At 46.2% G+C, this 27,217-nt stretch overlaps 1 protein-coding gene across 1 annotated transcript in view; it reads right to left on the bottom strand.

The window, feature by feature from the left end:
* The window catches only part of antxr2a (ANTXR cell adhesion molecule 2a), a 47,881-nt gene extending 22,246 nt beyond the window's left edge, over nt 1-25,635 (bottom strand). Inside the window, exons 1-16 of the mRNA XM_077000818.1 lie at nt 25,169-25,635; nt 23,902-23,973; nt 21,817-21,888; nt 20,158-20,239; nt 19,512-19,616; nt 19,357-19,425; nt 18,533-18,613; nt 16,835-16,895; nt 16,559-16,654; nt 15,617-15,686; nt 10,624-10,702; nt 10,440-10,535; nt 5,113-5,157; nt 4,890-4,985; nt 3,591-3,758; nt 3,251-3,331 (exon numbers count right to left, since the gene is read on the bottom strand). Of these exons, the coding sequence (XP_076856933.1) occupies nt 3,251-3,331; nt 3,591-3,758; nt 4,890-4,985; nt 5,113-5,157; nt 10,440-10,535; nt 10,624-10,702; nt 15,617-15,686; nt 16,559-16,654; nt 16,835-16,895; nt 18,533-18,613; nt 19,357-19,425; nt 19,512-19,616; nt 20,158-20,239; nt 21,817-21,888; nt 23,902-23,973; nt 25,169-25,308 (1,413 nt within the window). The 5' untranslated portion in view covers nt 25,309-25,635. The remainder of the gene's footprint in view (nt 1-3,250; nt 3,332-3,590; nt 3,759-4,889; nt 4,986-5,112; nt 5,158-10,439; nt 10,536-10,623; nt 10,703-15,616; nt 15,687-16,558; nt 16,655-16,834; nt 16,896-18,532; nt 18,614-19,356; nt 19,426-19,511; nt 19,617-20,157; nt 20,240-21,816; nt 21,889-23,901; nt 23,974-25,168) is intronic.
* Nucleotides 25,636-27,217: the final 1,582 nt, after the last annotated feature.

Raw genomic sequence — 27,217 nt, 5'->3', positions numbered from 1 at the left:
TCCAGTTGATAAGGTCACCTGCTAAGCTAGGCCAGCACATAGCTAGTTTGTTTACTTACATTTCAACTGTTGTATATTTTTAACATACCATACCTTTCCATGTATTGCTATTCTGTAATGCAACAAGCCCAATGAAGTGGGCCTGCACTAGAAGTTTGTTTACATTTACTGTTACAGCAAAAGTAAACAATACTGTTAACAATACTGTTCTCCTTAAGATGAAACAGGCAGCTCGAGCAGCGGAGCGAAAATGGAAATCCACCTCACTAGAAGTGTTTAGAATCACATGGAAAGACGCCATAGTCAAATATAAACATGCCCTAATAAAAGCTAGAGCCGCATACTATTCGACACTAATAGAAAACAACAAGAATAACCCTAGATTTCTCTTCGCGACGGTATCTAAACTAACAAGAAATATCAACGACACTAGTTCTAACACAGCACTTACACACACTAGCGATGAATTTTTAAACTTTTTCAATAATAAAATAGATAATATCCGACTACAGAGTCATAATACATCGCAGCCTAACCTCCAATCCAACCCCAGTAGTTCAGCTATTAGTAACTATGCATCCAAAAATATTACTGAGCTAAATATCTTCAATCCTATATCGCAAAAAGAGCTCACAACATTGATTAATTCGTCTAAGCCTACATCATGTATATTTGACCCAGTTCCAACCCGTCTATTTAAAGACCTACTCCCAGCCACTGCAGGGCCCTTACTTAATATGATTAACTCCTCCCTTAACCTAGGTTACATGCCCAAACAATTAAAATGCGCCGTAATTAGACCCTTGATTAAAAAACAGAATCTCGATCCGCAGATTTTAGCCAACTATAGACCCATTTCTAATCTCCCATTTATCTCTAAAATTTTAGAAAAAGCAGTTTCCAATCAGTTAAACCACTATCTCCAATCAAATAGTATCCATGAAAAGTTCCAATCAGGATTTAGACCAAACCACAGCACTGAAACAGCTTTACTCAGGGTAGTGAATGATCTACTAATATCGGCCGATAATGGGCTCGTCTCGTTCCTTATACTGTTGGATCTTAGTGCAGCTTTTGATACTGTAGACCACAACATTTTGCTGGATAGACTAGAAAACACAGTAGGTATTAAAGGAGTCGCACTCTCCTGGTTTAGATCATATTTAACTGACCGCTTCCAATGTGTAAGTGTTAATAATAAAACCTCTAAATCTGTGCAGGTTAAATATGGTGTCCCACAAGGGACAGTCCTAGGACCACTTCTATTCACACTGTACATGTTACCCTTAGGCGAAATTATGCATAAGCATGACATCAGTTTCCATTCCTACGCAGACGACACTCAGCTATATTTATCGGCAAAACCCGATGATTTAGGCGCAAACAGTAAGATTGAGAAATGTGTAGAAGAGATAAAACATTGGATGGCATGTAACTTTCTAGCACTAAATGCCGATAAAACAGAATTGATAATAGTTGGGTCTAGGGCTGCGAGAGACAAGATACATAATGCAGCATTGAATCTACATTCTTTTACTATAACCCCCAGCGCAGAGGTAAAGAACTTGGGCGTCACAATAGACCCAGATCTCTCGTTCGATACACATATTAATAATATAACTAGAGTAGCGTTCTTTCACTTGCGCAACATTGCCAAAATTAGAAACATATTAAATATTAGTGATGCAGAAAAACTAATCCATGCATTCATATCCTCTCGTTTAGATTATTGCAACAGTCTCCTAGCTGGATGTTCTGGTAAATCGATAAACAAACTCCAGCTGGTTCAGAACGCAGCAGCACGAGTTTTAACAAAAACTAAAAAGTTTGATCACATTAGTCCCGTACTATCGTCATTACACTGGCTGCCAATTAGATTCCGTATTGACTATAAAATACTTTTATTAACATATAAAACGCTGCATGGCTTAGCTCCAGACTATCTTAGTGAACTTATTGAACAATATAACCCAGCGCGTTCACTTCGCTCGCAGGACGCAGGGTTATTAACTGTTCCTAGGATCAAAAAGATCACAGCAGGTGGAAGAGCCTTTTCTTTTAAAGCTCCACAATTGTGGAATAATCTTCCTGCCTCTATTCGGGACTCAGACACAGTCTCAATGTTTAAAACTCGATTAAAGACTCATCTGTTTAGTTTGGCCTTTGATTAATCTGTTACATATTTACTACATCTCGTATCTTTTCTCCGAGGTTCACCTGGAGAGTAACATTGCAGTCGGAGCCTACAATACCAGCATCGCTGCTCCGACACGGAATGAAAGCCTGGCGTTCATCAACAGACATTTACAGTGACAATATCATAACCCAGAACTTTCATTTTTACCTTTACTTAGTCTGATTGTGTGATTTGTGTGTGACTTGTGTATTTGTCTGTATTTTGTGTAATCTGTGTGTTAACGGGCCGCCCAATGGAGGATGGGTTCCCTTTTGAGTCTTGGTTCTCCCGAGGTTTCTTCCTATTCCCCACTATCTTAGGGAGTTTTTCCTCGCCACTGTCGCCCTTGGCTTGCTCATTAGGGTTCTGGACCCGTAGTATTGTTAACCTTTTAAATCCTGTAAGGCGCTTTGTGACAACATGTGTTGTGAAAAGCGCTATACAAATAAACTTTGATTGATTGATTGATTGATGAAACTTATGCACATTGGATGAACGTCAAGGACAAATTTCTGCACACTCCCTCCTCTAGCAGGCTGACCTTCCGGTATTAGGACAGTTGGCCAAAAAGCTATCTGATAAATTCTCACACAGCCCAGCTGTCAAAGGCACAGCTCACCAATAAATGGCATCAACCAAGTGATTTGGAAAAGGACAGGCCAAGGCGCTCTGTTGGGACGCCATGCCCCGAGTTCAACTGTGGCTGTGAAGCCTGGGTTTGTTTATGCCGTTTGGCTGACTGCAGTACTAAACCCTGCCTCGACCTTATATGGCTGTGACTGTCACATCCTGCTCTGACTGTCTGCAGCTGTCTGGTGTGCTGCAGCACACGCACGCGCACACACACACACACACACACACACACACACACACACACACACACACACACACACACACACACACACACACACACACACACACACACACACACACACACAGTTTCCTGTGGTTCTGCATAAAAAACCCCAACTCTCTGCTGCATGTCCCAAAACTGCATGATAAAGGTTTTCATAGCAACACTGTGTCCTCTGCTCATACATGTAGGTAGACCTCAGCTGGGTTTGTGTGGCCTACCTTATCCGCCGTTGTTGGCCGCATAAGGGAGACGCGATCGTACTGTCTCCGCAGGAGTGCCCACAGAGCATCGAGGCGACCCTGCGAAGCACACACAGGAAACAAGCTGCCCTGTTTACCGAGGACATTTCTATGGAGCATGTGGGCTCGAGGCCTGTGGAGGACACCGTGGCGTAGTGCAGTGTGGCGTAGAGCAGCGTGGCGTAGTGCAGCGTGGCGTAGTGCAGCGTGGCGTAGTGCAGTGTGGCGTAGAGCAGCGTGGCGTAGTGCAGCGTGGCATAGTGCAGCGTGGCATAGTGCAGCGTGGCGTAGGCCAGCGTGGCGTAGGCCAGCGTCTCACCTTGATCGGAGTGTACCATTTGGTCTCGTGGTGGCGGTAGACGGGCGTGGGTGCCGTGGGACTTTTGCTCATGAACTCCTCCGCCTCCTCAGGCATAGACACCATGGCGTTCTTAGCTTTCTCCAGTCTGGCACCCTCCTCCGTGGAGCCTTTCTCTCCCCAACGCACCTGGACATTCGGATCAGCGGGTCATCTCGTGTGCTGGACGGAACGGGTTCACCGCTCAGTCCGACAAGCAGTTTATTCTACTGCAGTGTCTCGCGCCTCAAAACGACATCTGACAAGTGGCGACATAAATGGCTGTGGTGACTAGGCGCCCCTCCCCCTCTGTGCGGCAGCATATGGACGCTTGGTCCTCACCACCCCGATGCAAATTCACCACATGCTTCACCTCAGCAAATCCACCTGCATGTAAACAGGGCTATAAGTTTAATTTGGGCGCCACGCTTCAAGCTGTAGGTTAAACCGCTATGATGCAGAGCAGATTCTTTGCATCAGCTATGGCTACGGGACATTTGTAGAGGTCTATGAAGAGAAGGAGAAGGAGAAGGAGAAGAAAGAGGTGGAGGTGAAAACTGCCAATGAATAAAACATCCCTCTTGCCGCAGGTCTCCCCAGCCACTTGTCAGCATGAGCTTTATTTGGAAAGAGACGCCAGGGTGATCTTAGGTGCAGCTCTCCGCACATCCACAGAGGAAGCCTCAGAAATGGAGATTGGGCTGTCTAGGTCTATAAATGCATTAAAATAAAGGGATGGGGGGTGTGGGCTTGGGTGAGGAGTTGGGGTGTGGTTGCTTGAGTGAGGGGGTGAGAAGTTGGGGTGTGGTTGCTTGGGTGAGGAGCTGGGGTGTGGTTGCTAGCATGAGGAGTTGGGGTGTGGTTGCTTGGGTGAGGAGTTGGGGTGTGGTTGCTCATATTCACTCAGCTATCTCCTGCACGTCAGAGGTGTGGTTTCCCTGAGGTTTGGGGCGGAGCTGCCCTGTGAACGTTAGCTGTGAACAAATGGTGGAGAGCCTGGTGCTGGAAGGAGCCCGGTGCATCACATGGCGGGGGACAGGGCGATGAGACATTAAGGGGGCATGGCAGACTAATGACGGCCGATTTCTCGACAAAACATCGCACTTTTTAACGACTTTCTAAAGGTGAACTTAACTCTGTGAAGGATAATTCCAACATCTAACCAAAAATAGGCATTAAAACATTTGGGGCTTTCAGCTTAGCCAAAACTCATTCCACCAAGACACTAGAATTGACTACTGAGATCTGAGCGAGTCTTTGAGAGAACAGTTTGAGTTCAACCTCCATGCGTTTGATCCCGCCGGCTCCTCTTCCTCCATAATAAGATGCATCTACTGTTGGCCATTTCTTCTTGGGCAGAGGGTCCTCTGGGGGGGGCTGCAAATGGAGGACCTACTGTCAATACACAATTGACCAACCACACATCACCTCCATTATACACATTTACATCACACTATACACATTACACACATTTATAAACAGAAGAAATGGTACTTCCACTCACAGAAGGTGGAGGAGGGGGTCTCTGAGGTGGCGGGTCTTTAATAACCTGACGTAGAAGGGAAAAAGAATAGCAAAACATTATTATAGTTATTTAATTATATTCACATGTTGGACATGGCCAGAAATGAAGAAATCAACCATCGCGTTTAATGAACATGTTCAGCGTGAACTGGCAAATGCTGCTCTTGGTTTCCTTGGTGAGGTCTCTAAAGAGCAGATTCACTGCTCAACAACTGGAGCATGGCACCTCATCGTACAGTTGATTATAGGGCTCTGCTTGTAAACCAACACGGCAGGCCCCTGGTGCAAAATAAAGAAAAGCTCAAAATCGACTTGTTGACAGGGGAGTCTTTGGGGGTGAGCGTGGCTGCCCGTTTATCTCTTAATTAATTGGACGAGGTTCAGCGCTCCCCGAGCAGTCCCCCCAATCATAAAGTCCTAAGGAGTTAATTAGCTCCGCTGATATGCGGAAGGGAGGCTTGGGCTTCGCTCCAGACCCCGTCTGGAAGGGGAGCGCCTCGCCCCCCGGTGGAAAGACAAGAGAAGACGCGCGTGTGCGCACATCCTGTCAGGATGAAGGGGTGGGGGAGGAGGGGGCTTTGCAGCAGTGTTTTGCTGTGGTTTTTGCATGGTGAAACCTGGTTTAGAAAAAAAGGAAAAGAGAATGGTTTCATAGCGGAACCAAAGACTGCCTGACTGTTCTGGTACGAGCCCGCTCGAGGGCTTACGGCCCACGGCGCTCAGCAAGGACGGTCTCACCAGAAATGACTCACCCCACTATCCAACACTGTTTCTGAGCTATAATGGAGGACAGCTATGCTGACGTGCAAAAAGGTGGCGGGTGAAGAGGTTGTTTTATGGCTGAACAGCTGCAGTTGGACAGAGGCAGACTGGAACCATCAGCGTTTACACTGACCGACTCAACACTTTTCACTGCACACAGCAGGCTTACGTGTTCCCCAATTACTCAGGAAAGGTGGATAAGCCACTATTCACATGTTATGCATTCAGGAAAATTGATTTTCAGCAAAATGCATCATAATTATCACATATCATAGTTTGAACAGCTGTTTCATTCATATTAAAGCACACTGATACCATTACAGTGTTGCCATTACAATAATGGAAAATGATCAATTAGAGTTAATTAATTGCTCTTTGAGTCATAAATGACTGTTGGCAAATCCAGGAACACCTGTCAGTGGGGGCCTGCATAGCAATCATTAACATATTTTAGGGAGAACCTTCAGATAAAGGATTAGCTACTTTACTGAGTGATTAAGCAGCAGATGTATATTTTCCTAACATATTGTGGATAAATAAGACATTATACAAATGACATGCTGGGCTGTTAGGTCTTCAAACTACCTGATGGACAGATGTGGCACAGATACAAACCTTCAGTCGCAGTCCAACATAATAAAGTAGCGCCATAATTAAATACAAAGCCACTCAATATTTAGCCATCTGACAGTCACCTGAGCAGCTAAGGGTCACCACTGGAAAAATCGACCAATCAGACGCTGCCTGGGCAACATCTCCATATGGCTTTGGGATAACTGTCCAATTGGAGTTTATAATCTGTCGTTTCTCCCCTCGGCACACCATGTTGCGTCAAGCTGTTTCTTGGCTTAAAATGATCGCAGCTAAATAGCAGGTAGCATATTTGCAAATTAAAACGGTGCACTTCCATTAACATGAAATTACTCTACTTGTGGGGAAACATCAACATCATAAAGAGGCCATGTTGTAGGTACACTTCTAAATAAAAAGAGCTGCATAACCTTAGTTCCTACTGTAAAAACCTCCAACAACATGTCACACACTTTGTTCACTGAGCTGGAGTGAAAGTAGAATATTATTTGGGATATTAGGATATTATTTGGCCTACTGAATTGGCTTACTGACTCCCAAAATCAAGTCTAACTCATGACACCCACATTCATTACTGAGGGGCCGGGGGAGGGGCCGGGGGAGGGGGGTGAGGGGGAGCTTGCAGCGACTGAGTATATGTGCGCTAAAAAAGCTGGCATGGCGGAGTTTAAATATTAACAAAGCACACATGGCCCTCCTCTTCTGCCGGAGGTCCCTGATGGCGGCGATCGTCAGCTCCTCCACCAAGACGAGCAGGGCCTCTTCCAGACTCGCTGCAGGGGGTTTACATTTTAATGCCTTTGTTGGTTTTCCAAAATATGCTTCCATCTCGTCCTGGACGCGCTCCCACCAGGTTCTGGGAGAGAGGTGGGGCGCACCATTGGTTGGGGCGGGGGCCACATGGTTATTGCTATAGTACTGTTCATCGGCTTCCAGCAGCAGCCTTTTCTGTTTTTTTTTTTTTTGGGGGTGGGGGGGGGGGTTTGTCTAAGCGCCATCTGTATAGGCCTATAGCTCCCTGGCTAAGCCTCTGAAGTGTGGCTGGTTTGTGTTTGTTTAAAAGTGTGAATACACTTTTTGAAGAGTTTCTCAATTTCAGTGCATTGCATGGGATACGCAAAAGCAGCCCTTTTGAATATAGTTACGTTAACAAAGAACTCAGGTTGCATGCTAAATAAATATCTGCATGATTTAAAAATGCTTTTTGTTTGTTTTTTTTTGTGGGAAGTGGGAGTGGGGAGGGGGGGTGGAAGAAACAGCTTCATTGTACAAAAATGTGTCATCATCAGGTCTGTTGCACTTCTGTTACCCCACCCTCTCTGTGACCTCATCAAAGGATATGGTGAAGCTTTTGTTCTATTGTATTGCTTCACCTCCTCCACTTGACTGTGAAGAGCCTAGCTGGTGCCTCACACCCGGGCGTGTGGTGAACACACAGAACACAAACCACAGGCACCATCGGCTTCGTTCATCATCCTCTCATTTGGATGACTGCAGTACCACTAGAGAAAAACAACACGTTTCTGTTTCTCACTTTAAAACAACATCATCGTCTGAGGGACAGGAGAACTTACAATGACAAAGATGATAGGATGGCCCTAGCTAAATGAGAAGATTAAAATAACTTCACCAGGTAAAGAAAGGTTTGTGTGTTCAGCAGGAGATGCCCGAGTGTTTGTGTGTTCAGCAGGAGATGCGTGTGTGTTTGTGTGTTCAGCAGAAGATGCGTGAGTGTGTGTGTGTTCAGCAGGAGATGCGCGAGTGTGTGTGTGTTCAGCAGGAGATGCGGTGGGGTGTGTGTTCAGCAGGAGATGCGGTGGGGTGTGTGTTCAGCAGGAGATGCGGTGGGGTGTGTGTTCAGCAGGAGATGCGGTGGGGTGTGTGTTCAGCAGGAGATGCGGTGGGGTGTGTGTTCAGCAGGAGATGCGTGAGTGTGTGTTCAGCAGTAGATGCGTGAGTGTGTGTTCAGCAGGAGATTCATGAGTGTTTGTGTGTTCAGCAGGAGATTCATGAGTGTTTGTGTGTTCAGCAGGAGATGCGGTGGAGTGTGTGTTCAGCAGTAGATGCGTGAGTGTGTGTTCAGCAGTAGATGCGTGAGTGTGTGTTCAGCAGTAGATGCGTGAGTGTGTGTTCAGCAGGAGATGCGTGAGTGTGTGTTCAGCAGGAGATGCGTGAGTGTGTGTTCAGCAGGAGATTCATGAGTGTGTGTTCAGCAGGAGATTCATGAGTGTTTGTGTGTTCAGCAGGAGATTCATGAGTGTTTGTGTGTTCAGCAGGAGATTCATGAGTGTTTGTGTGTTCAGCAGGAGATTCGTGTTTGTGTGTTCAGCAGGAGATTCGTGTTTGTGTGTTCAGCAGGAGATTCGTGTTTGTGTGTTCAGCAGGAGATTCGTGTTTGTGTGTTCAGCAGGAGATTCGTGTTTGTGTGTTCAGCAGGAGATGCGGTGGAGTGTGTGTTCAGCAGGAGATTCGGTGGAGTGTGTGTTCAGCAGGAGATGCGGTGGAGTGTGTGTTCAGCAGGAGATGCGGTGGAGTGTGTGTTCAGCAGTAGATGCGTGAGTGTGTGTTCAGCAGTAGATGCGTGAGTGTTTGTGTGTTCAGCAGGAGATGCGTGAGTGTTTGTGTGTTCAGCAGGAGATGCGTGAGTGTTTGTGTGTTCAGCAGGAGATGCGTGAGTGTTTGTGTGTTCAGCAGGAGATGCGTGAGTGTTTGTGTGTTCAGCAGGAGATTCGTGTTTGTGTGTTCAGCAGGAGATTCGTGTTTGTGTGTTCAGCAGGAGATTCGTGTTTGTGTGTTCAGCAGGAGATTCGTGTTTGTGTGTTCAGCAGGAGATTCGTGTTTGTGTGTTCAGCAGGAGATTCGTGTTTGTGTGTTCAGCAGGAGATTCGTGTTTGTGTGTTCAGCAGGAGATTCGTGTTTGTGTGTTCAGCAGGAGATTCGTGTTTGTGTGTTCAGCAGGAGATTCGTGTTTGTGTGTTCAGCAGGAGATTCGTGTTTGTGTGTTCAGCAGGAGATGCGGTGGAGTGTGTGTTCAGCAGGAGATGCGGTGGGGTGTGTGTTCAGCAGGAGATGCGGTGGGGTGTTCAGCAGGAGATGCGGTGGGGTGTGTGTTCAGCAGGAGATGCGGTGGAGTGTGTGTTCAGCAGGAGATGCGGTGGAGTGTGTGTTCAGCAGGAGATGCGGTGGGGTGTGTGTTCAGCAGGAGATGCGGTGGGGTGTGTGTTCATCAGGAGATGCGGTGGGGTGTGTGTTCAGCAGGAGATGCGGTGGGGTGTGTGATCAGCAGGAGATGCGGTGGGGTGTGTGTTCAGCAGGAGATGCGGTGGGGTGTGTGTTCAGCAGGAGATGCGGTGGGGTGTGTGTTCAGCAGGAGATGCGGTGGGGTGTGTGTTCAGCAGGAGATGCGGTGGAGTGTGTGTTCAGCAGGAGATGCGGTGGGGTGTGTGTTCAGCAGGAGATGCGGTGGGGTGTGTGTTCAGCAGGAGATGCGGTGGGGTGTGTGTTCAGCAGGAGATGCGGTGGGGTGTGTGTTCAGCAGGAGATGCGGTGGGGTGTGTGTTCAGCAGGAGATGCGGTGGGGTGTGTGTTCAGCAGGAGATGCGCTGGGGTGTGTGTTCAGCAGGAGATGCGCTGGGGTGTGTGTTCAGCAGGAGATGCGCTGGGGTGTGTGTTCAGCAGGAGATGCGCTGGGGTGTGTGTTCAGCAGGAGATGCGCTGGGGTGTGTGTTCAGCAGGAGATGCGCTGGGGTGTGTGTTCAGCAGGAGATGCGCTGGGGTGTGTGTTCAGCAGGAGATGCGGTGGGGTGTGTGTTCAGCAGGAGATGCGCTGGGGTGTGTGTTCAGCAGGAGATGCGGTGGGGTGTGTGTTCAGCAGGAGATGCGGTGGGGTGTGTGTTCAGCAGGAGATGCGGTGGAGTGTGTGAGGCAGCGTCTACGAGGAGCGTGTACACTCACCACAGTGCAGCAGAGGGGCCAGAACCACCACATGAGCGCCAGAGCGATGAGCAGCAGTAGAACGAGGAAGACGATGGCCACAGCTTTGCCGTCCGCCTGCACCAAACACAGCAGGTCACTCCCGCCCTCACACAGCACAAGGCCTCTGTCGGCACACTCGGAAACGACTCATTTTTTAACTTACGCAGCTGGAGGCGGTGATGGTGAACGGGCTCGTGATGAAGGACGTGCCACCGTTCAAGCTGATCAGGACCTCAATTTTTCTGCGTGAATGCAAAGCAGACGTATTGTACGTTACTGTGGAACAGGTGTAACCACTCACACACATCCCCACCCCCACCCCTAAAGAAAGCCACTGACATATCATGTAATAACGGTAATAAAAAGCATACAAGACGTGTTCAAAATTCATTCATCTTCTACGCTGCTTAATCCCATTCAGGGTCACTGGAGCCTGTCCCAGCAGGAGGTGGGAAACAACCCTGGACTTGTCACCAATCCATTGTAGGGCACATGCAAACATGCCCACTCACAGCAGGCCAATTTAGATACAACAGTCAACACACATGCCTTTGGAATATGGGAAGAAACTGGAAGTCTGGTGGCAACCCACACAGGGATGTGCAAATTCCACACAGGTATTGGCCAGGCCAAGACTCAAACCATGGTTAGTGTAGCTGGGATTAGAAGTGCTATCCCCTGCACCACTGTGTGACCCCTTTAAAAACAGAATACCTTGGGTTATGAAAGTTTCATGTCCTGCCTAATCTTGGCCATCGATGTTTCAAACGCCAGGGACGGAGGGAGTCCTATCACTTTGCACAAAGTCGGAAGGTACTCCCAATTAAGTCACTAATGATGAACGGCACTGTAATCTCCATATGTCTATTATGCGAGAGACAATTACCATGGGGCTAATGAGAATTCACGAGCACGAAATCGATTCGGTGAAGGCCCGAGATCCATCCCAAAGTGAGGGCGTGTGTGAAAAGCTCCGCCCAGTGTCTGCACACAAGTGCATTAGACATGTGAGTGGGTGTGAGTAAGCGGTGTGTCCTGCTGCTGAATGGGGTCTACAAATACAAAGAGTAAAATTATATGTCCGAACATTATACACCAGGAGTTTGCTTACTTAATTTCTCAGCTTTTCTGTAATTGCATATATAATAATTGTTCAAATAAAATAATCCTAGGTGTGGCATTTACATTAAATTGTTGAAATGGTTAGCTTTATTCCGGATATATTCCAGTTCACCAGTTTTGCAAGAATGCTTTAAAATGTTCCTGCATGTTAACTAGGAGTGTCTCCTGAATGGATGAGAGGAGAGGCTAATTTAGCTGACACAGTCAATACATGCAAATGTTAGGCAGGTTGTTAATCAAACTGGATTTCTGGACGCTGAATGGGGGTGGGTGGTGTGCCAAATTGGTCCTTTGCTAGAACGTTCCAGCCACATCTTTCACATGTTTCTTTTTAGGTTTAAATCATCAGCCTTTGTCTGTTCATAGAACCTAAATTCCAAAGAGGAGCGTTAAGTCTGAATGATACGCACTTACAGGGACGTCCCTTCAGTCTTCCAAATGATCGCATCCAATCTGCATTTTCATACGGACCACTGCCTAACACAGCTGTGGCTGCCATAGACCCGTTGTTGTTTTTTTTTTTTACTCAAACTGTTTGTTACTTCAAAGCTTTCCTGAGAACTCTAGCCTGTGCCAAATTTCACGCCTCGAAAGTGCAATCTGCACCACTCATTCCCACAAGGAGGCCATGACAGTTGCAACGTTCTGATAAGAATCAGGCGAGTGAGTCTGCAGGAAGATGGAGCTCTCACGCATTCACTTTCCGCAGACTGCTCCTGTCTCAAAGGCTTTCAGCACGCACAACGCTCCCCTCACCACCACAACCCTGCCCCTCACCACCACAACACGCCCCTCACTACCATAACCCCGCCCCTCACCGCCACAACACGCCCCTCACCGCCACAACACACCCCTCACCACCACACGCCCCTCACTACCATAACCCCGCCCCTCACCGCCACAACACGCCCCTCACCGCCACAACACACCCCTCACCACCACAACCCCGCGCCTCACCGCCACAACACACCCCTCACCACCACAACCCCGCCCCTCACCGCCACAACACACCCCTCACCACCACAAGCCCTGCCCCTCACCACCACAACCCCGCCCCTCACCACCACAACCCCGCCCCTCACCACCACAACCCCGCCCCTCACCACCACAACCCCGCCCCTCACCACAAGCCCTTCCCTTCACACCACAACCCCGCCCCTCACCACCACAACACACCCCTCACTACCATAACCCCGCCCCTCACCGCCACAACACGCCCCTCACCGCCACAACACGCCCCTCACCGCCACAACACGCCCCTCACCACCACAAGCCCTTCCCTTCACACCACAAGCCCTTCCCTTCACACCACAACCCCGCCCCTCACCACCACAACACACCCCTCACCACCACAAGCCCTTCCCTTCACACCACAACCCCACCCCTGACCACAAGCCCTTCACACCACAACCCCGCCCCTCACCACCACAACCCCGCCCCTCACCACCACAACCCCGCCCCTCACCACAAGCCCTTCCCTTCACACCACAACCCCGCCCCTCACCACCACAACTCCACCCCTCCACACCACAACCCTGTCCCTCACCACAGCCCCTCCCCTCCACACCACAACCCCACCTCTCACCACCACAACCCCACCCCTCCACACCACAACCCCGCCCCTCCACACCACAACCCCGCCCCTCACCACCACAACCCCACCTCTCACCACCACAACCCCACCCCTCCACACCACAACCCCACCCTTCCACACCACAACCCCGCCTCTCACCACCACAGCCCCTCCCCTCCACACCACAACCCCACCCTTCAAAATCACACCCCACCCCTCCACACCACACCAAAACCCCGCCCCTCCACACCACAACCCCGCCCCCCACCACCACAACCACGCCCCCCACCACAAACCTGCCTCTCACCACCATAGCCCCACCCCTCCCCACACCACCACAGCCCCACCCCTGCCCACACCAGACAACCCCCGCCCTCCCCCCACTAGACCCCCACCCCCCTTTGTGGGACACAGAAGACTGAAAGAAACAGTGATGGAGGCAGATGCTGAAGAGATAAAAGGTCCCTTAAGCCCCCCTGAATGTAGACATAAAAGTACCTTGATGATGAAATAGCCACTCAAAGCATGGCTAGAGACTGGGAGAATTCTTTAGGTTGGGTGTGGTGTCAGAAACACGCTGTGATGTACAGTAGTAGTGATGGGATGCAGCTGGACGGCCTGACACCGCTGTTGCTAATGGCTTTCAAACTTTACTTAACAATGTCAAAATAAATGGCTTGAATTATTAATGAGCTACTTGTGCATCAATTGGACCCGACAATCTGCAACACAGCAACGTACGAGACTGACTGAGCTCTGGGAACACGTCACGTTCCTGAGAGAACTTTCTAGCAGCCAAAAACACTGTAGAACATAATGTCAATAGTCTAAGTGGGCTGAGATTCTCTATGAACTGATATTTTCTTGAAAAGAATTATGACGAAGCACATTCAAGAACATCAAAAACAACTTTTCATTACTGTTGCTGAGATTTTTTACCTGATAATGTATTACATTCAAAAGTTCAACACAAACCACTCAATATGTGGTCCAAAATAGCCAACCGATCAGCCGATCAGTCAAATGTAAAGGGGGAGGTACATATGTATGTTGGCAATGTCATAGGTGATTATAGATGACTCTAACCCCAATGTCCCACCCACCTCACACAGGTGACGACACGACGCTGATAGAGCTGGTCCGTACTAACTGGACCTCTGCCAAATGCTCTTTGCCCTAACGCTGCACCAGCTGTCACTAAGAACACACGCCTGACGCCCTCCAGAACCGGGTCAGTCCGACTTCTCGTTTCGAACCGTTTAAAGAGGAAGACGCAAAACAGGCACGCGATCCTGCCACCCCCCGTCGGGCTGTCTTCCCACGGCTGAGGCGCACGTCGAACACGGCGGGCCTGGTCACGCTGAGCAGCAGATGGGACGCGATTGGCTGGGAGGAACACGCTTCCTGGGCTCAGACCACATGCAGGTGGTGCGCGTGGCCAGTTATCTAAACATGGGCATGGAAGAAGAGGAATCGCTACATCTGTCTCACATCCTTTCGAAAGCCCTGCGCCAGATGTGTTTACCCGCCGCCCTCTTCGCTGAACTATTTAATGGGTCGCAATCGCTAGCCAAGGGTTAATTAAACAAACCCTTTGAATAGCGTTTGCATACTGGGGTTATGGGGTTGTAACATGCTGCATTGTAGGCACCAGGCTCATCATAAGTTCACGGGAGCCGCAGGTTTGCATTGACGTGGCACACTCCTGTAGTGCCTTCAAGGCGGAAGTTGAAAACCTTAAGGGCTAACGCTCAGGTAGTTATTTGTCATTTTGTTGATGGGCATATGGAATTTGTCCTTTTTGATCAATTATTGGTATTTTTGTCCTCTCTGTCTCTCAGAGGTTAAAGGGGTAAATCACAGACACTAACTAAAGTAAAGCAAAGCAACACCAGCTCCCAGTCATCTGGCTCTGAGCAGCTTTGCCAAGCCTGGGCTACTGCCGTGTGCACGTCCTGAGAGCGTGCACGTCCTGAGAGCGTGCACGTCCTGAGAGCGTGCACGTCCTGAGAGCGTGCACGTCCTGAGAGGCGACTCACTCTCCACTCTTCATCGTTTACTCAAAGGGCTTAACTGCACAGCAGAAATAGAAGTTTGCTTCTTACAGGTCGGACATTTCTCAGCAGCTTCGAAGAATAATCACTGGAACATGAACTGGGTCCCTCAAACAGCACCGCGCTAGTGAGGGCCGAGTGAGGGGCGGAAACGGATCGTTTGTTCCAGAGTTCTGGTGCGGTTGACCTCAGCTGTGAGGAATGAAGCTCCCATAGCAAACAAAACACAGAGCAACTCAATAACTAATGCTCACATCCTCCCCAACACACACACACACACACACACACACACACACACACACACACACACACACACACACACACACACACACACACACACACACACACACACACACACACACACACACACACACACACACTTCAACAGCCCTGTTGTGAACACTCACTGTCCTTCGTATTGCAGTACCGGCGCGGGACACAGCACGTAGTTGTCTCTCACTGTGGTTGGCTTCTCATCTGGAAAATAAAGAGAGAGGAGGCAGTGAGCGCTGTGCTTCGCCTCCGGACTAGATGGAGGAAAACCTCCGGACTAGATGGAGGAAAACCTCCGGACTAGATGGAGGAAAACCTCCGGACTAGATGGAGGAAAACCTCCGGACTAGATGGAGGAAAACCTCCGGACTAGATGGAGGAAAACCTCCGGACTAGATGGAGGAAAACCTCCGGACTAGATGGAGAAAAACCTCCGGACTAGATGGAGGAAAACCTCCGGACTAGATGGAGGAAAACCTCCGGACTAGATGGAGGAAAACCTCCGGACTAGATGGAGGAAAACCTCCGGACTAGATGGAGGAAAACCTCCGTGGCAGATGTACAGAGTTCCACCACTCAGCACAGAGACTTCTTAGGCCTGCCGACATGTGCACCACAGTTGGGGAAGTGAGACTAAGGAATGTGACCCAGTGCTCTGATGAAAGTCTGAAACTAAACTGTGTTACCAGCATGGTGCGGGAATTACAAAAAAAATTACAAAATCCAATCAAAAGTCTGGATACATTTATAAACAAAAATACAATGGTGACACATTCATTCCATGTGAGGATCTTCTCCTTTCTCAGAATACAGTCATAAAAATGTCACCATTCTGCAGTAGCGGTTATGTGTAAAAGCAGGTAGCCATGTCTTGGAAGTATGCAGAATACGCGGCTATAACTCTGAAAGTCTTTAATCTTTAAAGAAAACTCTGAGTCACTTTGAAGATGGGAAGAGAATTAGGTTAGCAGTTAGCTTACTGCACAGCTCAGTAAGACCTGCCTCAGAGGCCCCCGTGGCTATGTGACCGTGTGTGCTAGGAGCAGGGGGGGTCGACTGGGCCCCACTGTACTCACTGTAGGTTCTGCCGTCCACCATGAAGCTGCAGAGCACACTCTCTGTGGCCGTCCCCAGTGTGAACCCGTTGCCTTGCAGGACAATGTCGAAGGTCTCTGCAGTTTGTGAACCAGATAAGGACATAATGAGAAGCAAGCCTGGGCACCATCCCAACGGTCACTCTCCTCAAGCACGCTCACACACACAGACACACACACACAGGGGCACGCTCGCACACACACACACACACGCACGCAAGCGCAGCACACAGAAATAAGACCCCTCGTGGTGCTCACCGTTCACGCAGGCGCTGGACGGCTGCACCGTGAGGATCTCCGTGCACGACTGCTTGAGGATCTGTGGAGGAATTACAGCGAGAGTGACGTCCCGCCATCAGTGTCAATGAGAACAAGCGCCCCGGTTATTCTCCCCAGCACTGCTCCTTCCTCCACAACACGCACCAGAGGGATTTAGCATCGCATCTGAATCAGTGAGATGGCTGTCAGAGGCAGCGGCGTGCCGACACGGCTGCGCCGGGCATTATGGGAAAATTATGCGCCGCCACTTGGTCCTCCTCCGCTCTATTAAAGACTCCCGGCTGGCATTATCATATAAAACGGCCCGCGTGAGTCTACGGCCGCTTCTCCCATCACCCATATAAATCAGTGGAGGCCAAACTATGCAAATCTCCATACACAAGCGGCAAAAAGGACAATATTAACGAAAATGTATGGCGCTTGGAATGTTCGTGGCTGGAGATGGAGGCTTGGGGCTGAAGTGCTGTGGGCAAAGAAGAGCGATTGATTAAATACGACGTACGATAAACAATGCCGTCGTTAGATGGGAGCGGTAAACATTGTGAGGTTCTGGGTGGGGTTTCCCGAAGTTGGTGATGTGACAGCATCATCTAGGACCTTCTCATCATGGTGTGGGACGCTGCCAGACAGGTGTATGGGTTCAGACGTGGACAGAGGAACTGAGCTGCTTTCACTCAGTGTTTCAAATGCAACAGCACCTATATATGTATTGACAGTGATTATCAGCCAATGTTGTGTTTGAATGCATGTAAGTCCATTATAAGAGACTTCACTCAATATTAAGATGGGGGCTTTAATTGAGACAGATGACTCCAATCAATGAAGGGCTCAATGAACTGGGACACAAAGGGTCTTCTCAGTGCTGAGTGGTATATTATGAAAAGTCAAAGAAACTATTGGTTTTCTTTTGTGAGTCCGTTCTTGCAAAAATCTCTTTCAAATCTATCATAGGCCCTTGTTGCGAAGCTGCACAGATGATCTCAAATCCTGAAAATCTGAGCAGGGAGCAACACGAGGCCAACCATCCCAGCCTTCAGGATTACTAATCCCTGGAGAATGCTTGTGTTTTGTTAGGCCCGAACCTCCATTTGGCCAAACAGGCTTAGTCAGTAATGAGATGATAGAAGCTTTTATTTATATTTTCACTCTTTTCTGGACAAAAACACATTTGTCCAAAACACATTTCACTGTGTCATGAGAAAATTCTCCCTTGTTCACTTCATATGTACCGATGGACAAATAATTGTGAAATTGACCTCTGTGAAGAATGTGGTGTGGTGTTGGTGTGAAGAGCACAGCTCAGTGCTAACACCCTGAGACTCGGCTCATTATGAGGTGCTTATAGAGTTTGCCCAACATCATGCATTTAGCCTCACTCTTCATGCCTGTGTTTACATTTCGCTAGGGAAGATATCCACAGTAGCTAATGTGGCACAAAGTGTTCTGCTTGGGGTTATGTTGCTACTCCTGGTCTGACCAAACCAAAGCCAGCTGGCCTAAAAGTGGCATTTTCTGCCCGACTCCTGTTTGTTGAAACACACATCCACAGTGAGCACACATCTGCACCTTTTTTCACCATTAATCTAATGACATGTCCAACTCTGCTTGTCCTACGTAATGCTAACCAAAAATTACAAAATGTCCATTACAGCTACATAAAATGAGAGAGTGACTTACCGAATTAACAATTCCTTTGAGTGCCTGAAAACCGTCCTTGACTGGGAAAACTTGTGCTTCTTTATCAGCTACCTCAGCCAGCTGTTGGCACACACACACACACACACACACACACACACACACACACACACACACACACACACACACACACACCATTTCCTCCCCTGTATCTTTGATCACTTACACAGGAAGAGCAGCAATTGCTTAAGGAAGCCAGTATTCCTCAAAACCCACGGCTCATTAAAGGGTTAACTTATTTTTGGTTAAAGTTTACTGAAGGATTACAGCAAATCGATCGTTTGAAAGTCGCACGGGGAGCTTCTGTAGCTCGTGAATCTTTAGTCTCAATACGGTTATGATTAGATGCCATTTAGTGGTCACTGTTGCTGGTTTTCAGAAGGGCTCCTGCAAGCACAGTGGCCGCACAAGCAGAAGGAAGTGACATCACTGACGATGCTCTGGAGTTGGGTCACCCATCTTAGCAGGAAGACTCAAGTGTGGGAACATTTCTGCTTACTTACTTGGAAATATGTTTTTAATGTCTATCTATTATTTTTTCATGATAGAACATTTTCATTGCTAGTTCTACCGATATTCAAGCATTTCTCAACCCCTTCTCTCTCTACCAGATGTGGCTTATTACCACATACGATAACTTCAGCAGATTTTTATATTCTTTTCTAAGAAACTATCAACATTTTTGATGGTAATCATATTCTAAGGAAAGACTCAAGTTTGTACATGTATATGTAAATGTAGAAGTGATGACAGTGTCCATTCTGTTCCAGAATAATAACCCATGCCAAAGGCACTAGTGCACTCACCTGATCCTTATCGAAGTCCTTAACGCCAACACAATACACTCGAGCCCCATATGCTCTCGATGTGTTCGCCTACAAATAAAAAAAACACTAATTAAACCGATATCACCCAGACTCAGATCGACACACGTGTGTCAGCAAGAAAAACAAGCACTTGCCTCTTTCGTTGTGAGCTCGAGCACGTACGGCCCGAGCTTTCCATCAGTCAACGCAACGATGATGCTGGAGGACTTTTTGGGTTGAGCCTTCATTTGCTGGTTTGCCTGCAGATGGAGATGCACAGTGATACAGTACGTGTACACATTCAGTGGGCACAGCAGACAGGCCCTTCACTCAAAATACCGAGGATGAGGACGCTGTGAGGATGAGGATGAGGATGCTGAATGTGGGTCAGCAAAGACCATTTGTGAAAAACGTGGGGATGATTATCCCTCATCAGGACTTGGAGTGAAACCACACAAATGTGATTCAACATTAAGAGGTTAGAGTTGAAACTCAAGTCCAGCAAGATAATGAATCAAGTAAATCTCAGGCTTAAGCAAAAAGTTCTATCAATCACAGGTGAGTTGTTCATTTTCCTGAATGATGAATAAGGGATGGTACTATAATCACATCCTTTACAGTCAAAGTCAAGGTGGATTCCTTGATTACTCAATTAACCCTCCTGATTAAACCTCTTCCCCTTTTAACAATCAGTTACACCATTCTGCTTCAACTCCAATTCCACACAGATCCGGTACAGGTAAAAGCACAGTATACTAAGCATGCATGCATTATCATAGAAAGAAAAATATTATAATTTACCAGAGCAATCCCGTCATGCATATATGTTTCACCTGCAGGATTGACTTCACTCAATGACTTCAGGCCAGCTTGTATCAAGCCTCTGCAAGTAATACACAAAGATTGTTGAGGAAAAGGAAAAGTACTGTTAAATACAGCTGGAAAGAAATGTGCAATATGTATATGTTTGTGTGTGTGATATGATATACAATATACACTCAAAGGCCACTTTATTAGATACACCCGTCCAACTGTTCATTAGTGCAAATGTCGAATCAGCCAATCACATGGCAGCAACTCAATGTATTTAGACATGTAGACATAGCCAAGACGATCTGCTGCTGTTCAAATAGAGCATCAGAATGGGGAAGAAAGGTGATTTAAGTGACTTTGAATGTGGCATAGTTGTTGGTGCCAGACGGGCTGGTCTGAGAATTTCAGAAACTGCTGATCTACTGGGATTTTCACGCACAACCATCTCTAGGGTTTACAGAGAATGGTCCGAAAAAGAGAAAATATCCAGTGAGCGGCAGTTCTGTGGGTGCAAATGCCTTGTTGATGACAGAGGTCAGAGGTGAATGGCCAGACCGGTTTGAGCCGATAGAACGGCAAAAGTAACTCAAATATCCAGTCGTTACAACCGAGGCATGCAGAAGGGCATCTCTGAACCCACTGAACCCCATCTCTGAATTGTAGCAGATGGGCTACAGCAGCAGAAGACCACACCAGGTGCCACTCCTGTCAGCTAAGAACAGGAAACTCAGGCTACAATTCACACAGGCTCACCAAAATTGGACAAAAGAAGATTGGAAAAACGTTGCCTGGTCTGATGAGTCTTGATTTCTGCTGCAACAATGGTTCAGGCTGGTGGTGGTGGTGCAATGGTGTGGGAGATATTTTCTTGGCACACTTTGAGCCCAGTAGTGCCAATTGAGCATTGTATCAATGCCACAGCTGACCTGAGTATTGTTGATGACCATGTCCATTCCTTTATGACCACAGTGTACCCATCTTCTGATGGCTACTTCCAGCAGGATAATGTGCCATGTCATCTCAGACTGGTTTCTTGAATACGACAATGAGTTAACTGTGTTAGAATGGCCTCCACAGTCACCAGATCTCAATCCAATAGAGCACCTTTGGGATGTGGTGGAATGGGAGATTCACATCATGGATGTGTAGCTGACATATCTGCAGCAACTGCATGATGCGATCATGTTAATATGGACCAGACTCTCTGAGAAATGTTTCCAGTACCTTGTTAAATCTATGCCACAAAGGATTAAGGCAGTTCTCAAAGCAAAATGGGGTCCAACCCGGTACTAGCAAGGTGTACCTAATAAAGTGGCCGGTGAGTGTATAGTGTGTGTGTTTTTTTATATTTATAATTCCAGAACAGAACATTTCAGACAAAGGTGCTTCATCAGCTGTGCAAGCCAAATGATTCAGAGAACATTAGGACTTCTATCCTTTATGTTTCTCTGGAAACCTTGTATATTTCACTGCAATTCTGGCAATTTCTCTCACACACACACACACACACACACACACACACACACACACACACACACACACACACACACACACACACACACACACACAGAGTTTAGATACAAGTTATTTAATATTATTAAATATTGTTTCATATACATTAAAACACCATGACCAGTGGAACAGTACCTGTCTCCAGTTAATGGCAAAATGATCTCTGCTTTTGTGGAAAAAACAATGAAGGAGACCTTCATGCTCGGGCTAAAATGGAAAACAAATGTAACAATTACTTATTACCAGAGACAAAACATGGTGTAAAGCAGGTCCCCAAGGTGAACCCCCCCCCCCCCCACACACACACACACACACACACACACACACACAGGTCCACTCCCTCCACTTAGGGAAAACTGATGTACTGCACTTCAATTAAAGAGTCAAGCCTGCCAAGTACATATACATCATTGAAACACACGCCTCTAAATCTGGTCACTACGGATTCCCCACACACCCATTATCTTTGAGTCAGATATGATTACAAACTGGCCAACCCCATCATATGTGTATGACCACTGATTACAAAACCTCAGATCAGAAGGTTCAGATCTGAAAACTGATATATACACTGATATAGACAGATATACATACTTCCCTTACATTAAGTAGCATTTAATAAATGGATTTATTAATTAGTCTGCCTAAAAACGGCATGCTGTCAGATGTTCTATAAAGCGACACTTAAGGACAGCTTGAGATTTTATGAGTGTCTCCTGTAAACAACAGAGTTAGTCTATGAGTAAGAAGCACAGTATGGTAACCTAATAAAAGCATGTGACTTGTTTGTAAGAAATCCCTGTTGTGAGGAGGAAATGATTAATTAAAATACATACAGGAAGGAGTTCGACCTGCACATGACTCAACTTATACACAGCATTACATCCTGTCACTGGTGACACCCGTCACCCAATGAATATAAAATTAACAAAACACAAGTAGCCAGCTACAATCCACGCCCGGGTAAATGCCAGAACAATATAACAAATGCTCCATTATTATGTTCAGTATTTTAGATATCTTAAGTCTAAAGGCCTAGATGGGACAAAGCTAATATAAATAATCCACAAAAACACCAATGCAAATTAGTTGTGTGTTTTGGTATTGTATCTTTTTTTTTTGCTTCTTGCATACAGATAATCAATTAGACTGAAATATATCTCAATCAAGCAGTTGGTCTTTGGTGCGACCTTCTGTCACAAAAGCTGACATGGCAGAGAAGCAGGTTGGGTTGCTGGCCTCCCAGCGCGTCAGGTGTCAGGACTCTGAGCATAAGGAGAGGTGCTGCTTTTTCACACTTCTACGACACGTCCAACCCGCAATCATCTCCCACATGAGACAGTCAGGACAAAACGCAGCCAAATATGCTCAGCCAGCCAAAATGTAGTGACAAAAAAAATTCCAAATAAATCGATTTAGCAATACTTCAAACCGAATGCTTCACTGTACCATCATGCTTTGCACGAATGAAAATTTAGAGCGGGCCAACATACTGTAAATTAACCAAATGTTTGATCTGCAAAGATCAAATTGATCTGCAATGTCACTGGTTTCAGAATTAGGAAAACACATCTGTTTGCAATGCAGCGTCGCTGAGCCCTCCACGGCGGACTGGAGATCTCCACCGGGTCTCCTCCAACCATGATTTAATTAACGTTGGATACAGCTGGTCCATCCGCCACTGAACAAAGGCCCACAAAATGGCAAGAGGGAGCATGCACAGGAAAGGGGCCAGCAGATTCCACATGGCGCAACAGAAGAGCGTCAAAGTCAACAGCAGACAGCACTGGTCTTGCCGCGCGCCGTGCCTTAAAGCACACTCGCTCCTTCTTCTCCCATTATGTGTGAGGGATAAGTGTGGCGTTGGAAGGTTTCAGTGCAAATGGCCATTCTCACAGCCCAGAAGACTGAGCCTCCCTGCCACCCACTCCCACCTGCTCCCTTTGCTATTTTCTCAAGCAGACTGCTTTCTTCTGGCTGGGTCGCTACCGTCTGTACTGGCACATACATTGAGTCAACGTTACATAAGTTCAACATTCATCAGGCCATTTTTTTTTGTTTATTCCTTGCAACCCCCCCCCCCCCCGAATACTTTCCAAGCCGGATGTGTGAAGTTAGCTGAGCTGAATTATGTGCATTGTGTAATGCCTATCCAACTATAGGCATCGATGATTTAAAGCGAAAACTTGCAACTTATGGAAAGGCAAAATGTCTTTTTACCTCACAAATCGTTCCACAAGATTTTTCACAAACTCATAGATCTCAGTCCAGTCTTTCGATACACTTCCAGATCTGTAAAAAATTTTTTTTTACAAAAACAAAAAAAAAAACCTGTAAGCAAAATAGGCCCATAATACAGATTGGTGAAACTACATGTTTGCTTCAGGAACATGACAGATCAGTGTGTGTGATGTGCCTATTGTGCAATGTGTGTGCTGACTCAGTCATGTTTCTCATGCGGACAACTGCTGCAATTCCTATTGGAAGACGATATCAGAATCTCATCATATGAGGATGCCACAAACCAGTACATGTCTCTGAAAAGTACATTATTAAGCATAAACAAACAAATAAATAACACTACACATTTACACTATACATTATATGGGTGGTTCAAATCAAATTACCTTGTCAGTGGACATCTCAGGCCTGACACATTAACCTCGACACAAAAATATCTTAAGTAGGCCTAAGTAAAGTGTGTAAAATGTGCCCTTGATCTAATGGCTACAAGGTAATTGAACTAATAATTACAGTCCACTGTATGTGCTGAGAGCATAAAATACAAGAGTTAGATCGTTAGAAAATCATCTTTTATGCATTTCCTTCTACCTCTCTTGTACTGTCCAAGGTCAGTGAGTGTAGTCAAAAGCAGAGGGCAATAGTACTTGAAGGCACACTCTGTATAAGGAACGTACACGGAGCACTTGAAATACCAGCAACATAGAGACAATCAGGGTGATGCTCTAGGGAAAGTGAAGTTTAAGTTTGTCTGATAGAATCTCTGCTTTAATCTTGTAATCTTCTAATGCCAGGGTGGTGGTCATGAATTAGGCCAGCAATCTCGAGCGTGGCCACTTCTCAGAGACGAAGAGATAAATTTGAACCTAAACAAACCACAACTACAAACCCAGTTTGCCGTAATCAATCCAAACCATGACAGGTTGATATTTCTGTAATCAGAATAAGCTACCCCTCATCCAGAGGCCTACAGAACAACGTTCGTGGGAATGAATATAATCATATTTTTTGCTCAAGATTACAAAATTAAAAACAAGTCGTTTGACAGGCCTGCATGAATGAACTTGATGGGGCCAGTTACTGATGGAGAGCTGCTCTAAGCTGAATTCATACGAGTAACCTTTTGTTACTACACTACTTCTAATGTTACAAGTTAGATATACTGTTTTGCATAGCTTACTGGTTACTACTAGGTTAAATAAACAAATAAAAGTAGTTCAGTATGCGAATGTGGTGAACTACTAACCTGTCCAACACAAAGTAGAGGTCATACGCTCCTCGGCAGGACGTATTTTCTGCCTTGAAAGACGAGATGACACCGAGAACTAAAATGGCCATAACTGCCACGGTCAAATGATTCTTCACGTTGAAACCTTTTTTTGACATACTGAGTTACGAGCGTTGTTGTATCAGTAGGAATACCACATATAAATAAGTGTGGAAAATAACCAATTCAAGCGGTAGAGTCAGCTAACGGAGAAGACGGCACAACACTGCCGCGACATGTCCGAGTATTTGAAATAAAGTTAAACTTCTTCCTGCATAAACAAACAGCGACGACACTACAGCGATGTCTTCACCTTTCCGTTTTGCGTCACGTTAACGTGCTTTATCCTGTTTCAACATCTGTTTTCATGATTTCCCGACCGCCGACAGAAAAGTAAGGAAAAGATTCTCGAAGTGTTTTTTTTTTGTGCCGTGGAAGGTCGCCTCGAAATGCGCATGCGCAGAAGTTTGGGGTCGAGCTCCGGTTGTGAGTGCAACACCCAACAGCTGCTCGCTTTAAAAACGCCTCAGATGTTTGGCAGAAACGGCCAGATTCATGCGAAACCATGACGGTTTAGATTTTACATCATATAACCTGCCTTGTCAAAACCTAACTATAGTCCCTTTTGGTGCCAAATTATTAAATATAATTAAACGTTAGACTATAAAATTGTGCAAGCTTTGAATCATGGTGATGTGAATGTGTGTAATCTCAGATGCGTAAAACGTCCCTCGAGGCTTCTCAAAGTCACAGAATTTAGTGAGATTAAACACGAGCAAAAGCCCCACTAAAGTGTGTAAAATATTACTGGAATAATATTCGCCTTCCTTTGTTGGTAGAAAACAAAGTCGGTGTCTTTAAAGATAGGCCTTTTGTAATTGTGGATCAGCAACAACAAAACCGTCAATAACACGAAAGGATGTCCGACGTCTGCACGGTTTACAAAGAACTCGTATCCGTAGTTACCGCTGCCATGTGGGAGTGTCGGTGCTGTAAATCTAAGCTGACTTTCTTAGAGAAAAAAAGCAATCCTAGACTAGTCATGACGAACCCTCTACAGTTAACATTACTCATGACAGGATATTCAATGTGTAATTCCGTGATTGCGTATTGCCATTTATGCAACTGATTGTTTTTCTTGCAGTGAGTGTGTTACTACTTGCTGCCATGTTCAAGATCCGTAGGCTACATTCCTAAGCATTTCTAAATATTGGACGCCTTCAGGTCATGTAATTTTAGAAAAGTAATTTAATTGTTTATAAATATCGTGGATTTCCTTTTAGATTATGATGTTTTAATATTGCACTAATCAGTGTTTGGAAATGTAAACACTGATATCTAACTGTTTTTAGTATTGTTAAGATGTAGCACTTAAATACATATGCCAGTTCTCATTGTGTCCACCTGTTTTATCATTTCCCAGGACATTTCCTAACATGTAATATTAGTACCACTAGAAGTCCACCAGTGTCTCTACACACTTCCTGACCATTATTTGTCAGGGCACTAACCAACTGCTTCTCTGCTGTATCATCAATGCATCATGAATCACAAATGCTCATTAATCTTGATTATCATTTGGGTCTTCTGAAGGAAGTGTAACTTTGTCATTTAATCAGATTAACTAACGTATAAGTCACTCCTTGATGCCTCATATGAGGCTTACAAAACATCAGAAAATCATAATTCATTTTAGCAAGAATGTAAATCAAAGCCAATTAAATCTTGATAATTACCATACATTGTTTAAAAACATTATTATCAGATATTATATATTCATCTGATGCATCCTAATTGGTATGGTATTGTAAACGATGTATGTGTTTTGTGCACTTGATTATATTGATCAATTTCAAAATATAGAAAGTCTTTTCCAGTTATTTTGTCATGGACATTACAGTGGTATGAATAATCAGAAGTGACAAGGAAAACAACTGAACTAATTGTGAGATTCACTGAAGTGTTGAAACTCATTAAAAGTAAAACTCCATGACAAAATACAAAGGTGTAGCAGTAATTTCATGCAAA

This window comes from Brachyhypopomus gauderio, chromosome 3 (genome assembly GCF_052324685.1).
Source record: "Brachyhypopomus gauderio isolate BG-103 chromosome 3, BGAUD_0.2, whole genome shotgun sequence".
Classification (NCBI taxonomy): domain Eukaryota; kingdom Metazoa; phylum Chordata; class Actinopteri; order Gymnotiformes; family Hypopomidae; genus Brachyhypopomus; species Brachyhypopomus gauderio.
Note: the sequence above shows the minus strand (reverse complement) of the source record. Positions and strands in the feature narration are given on the sequence as shown.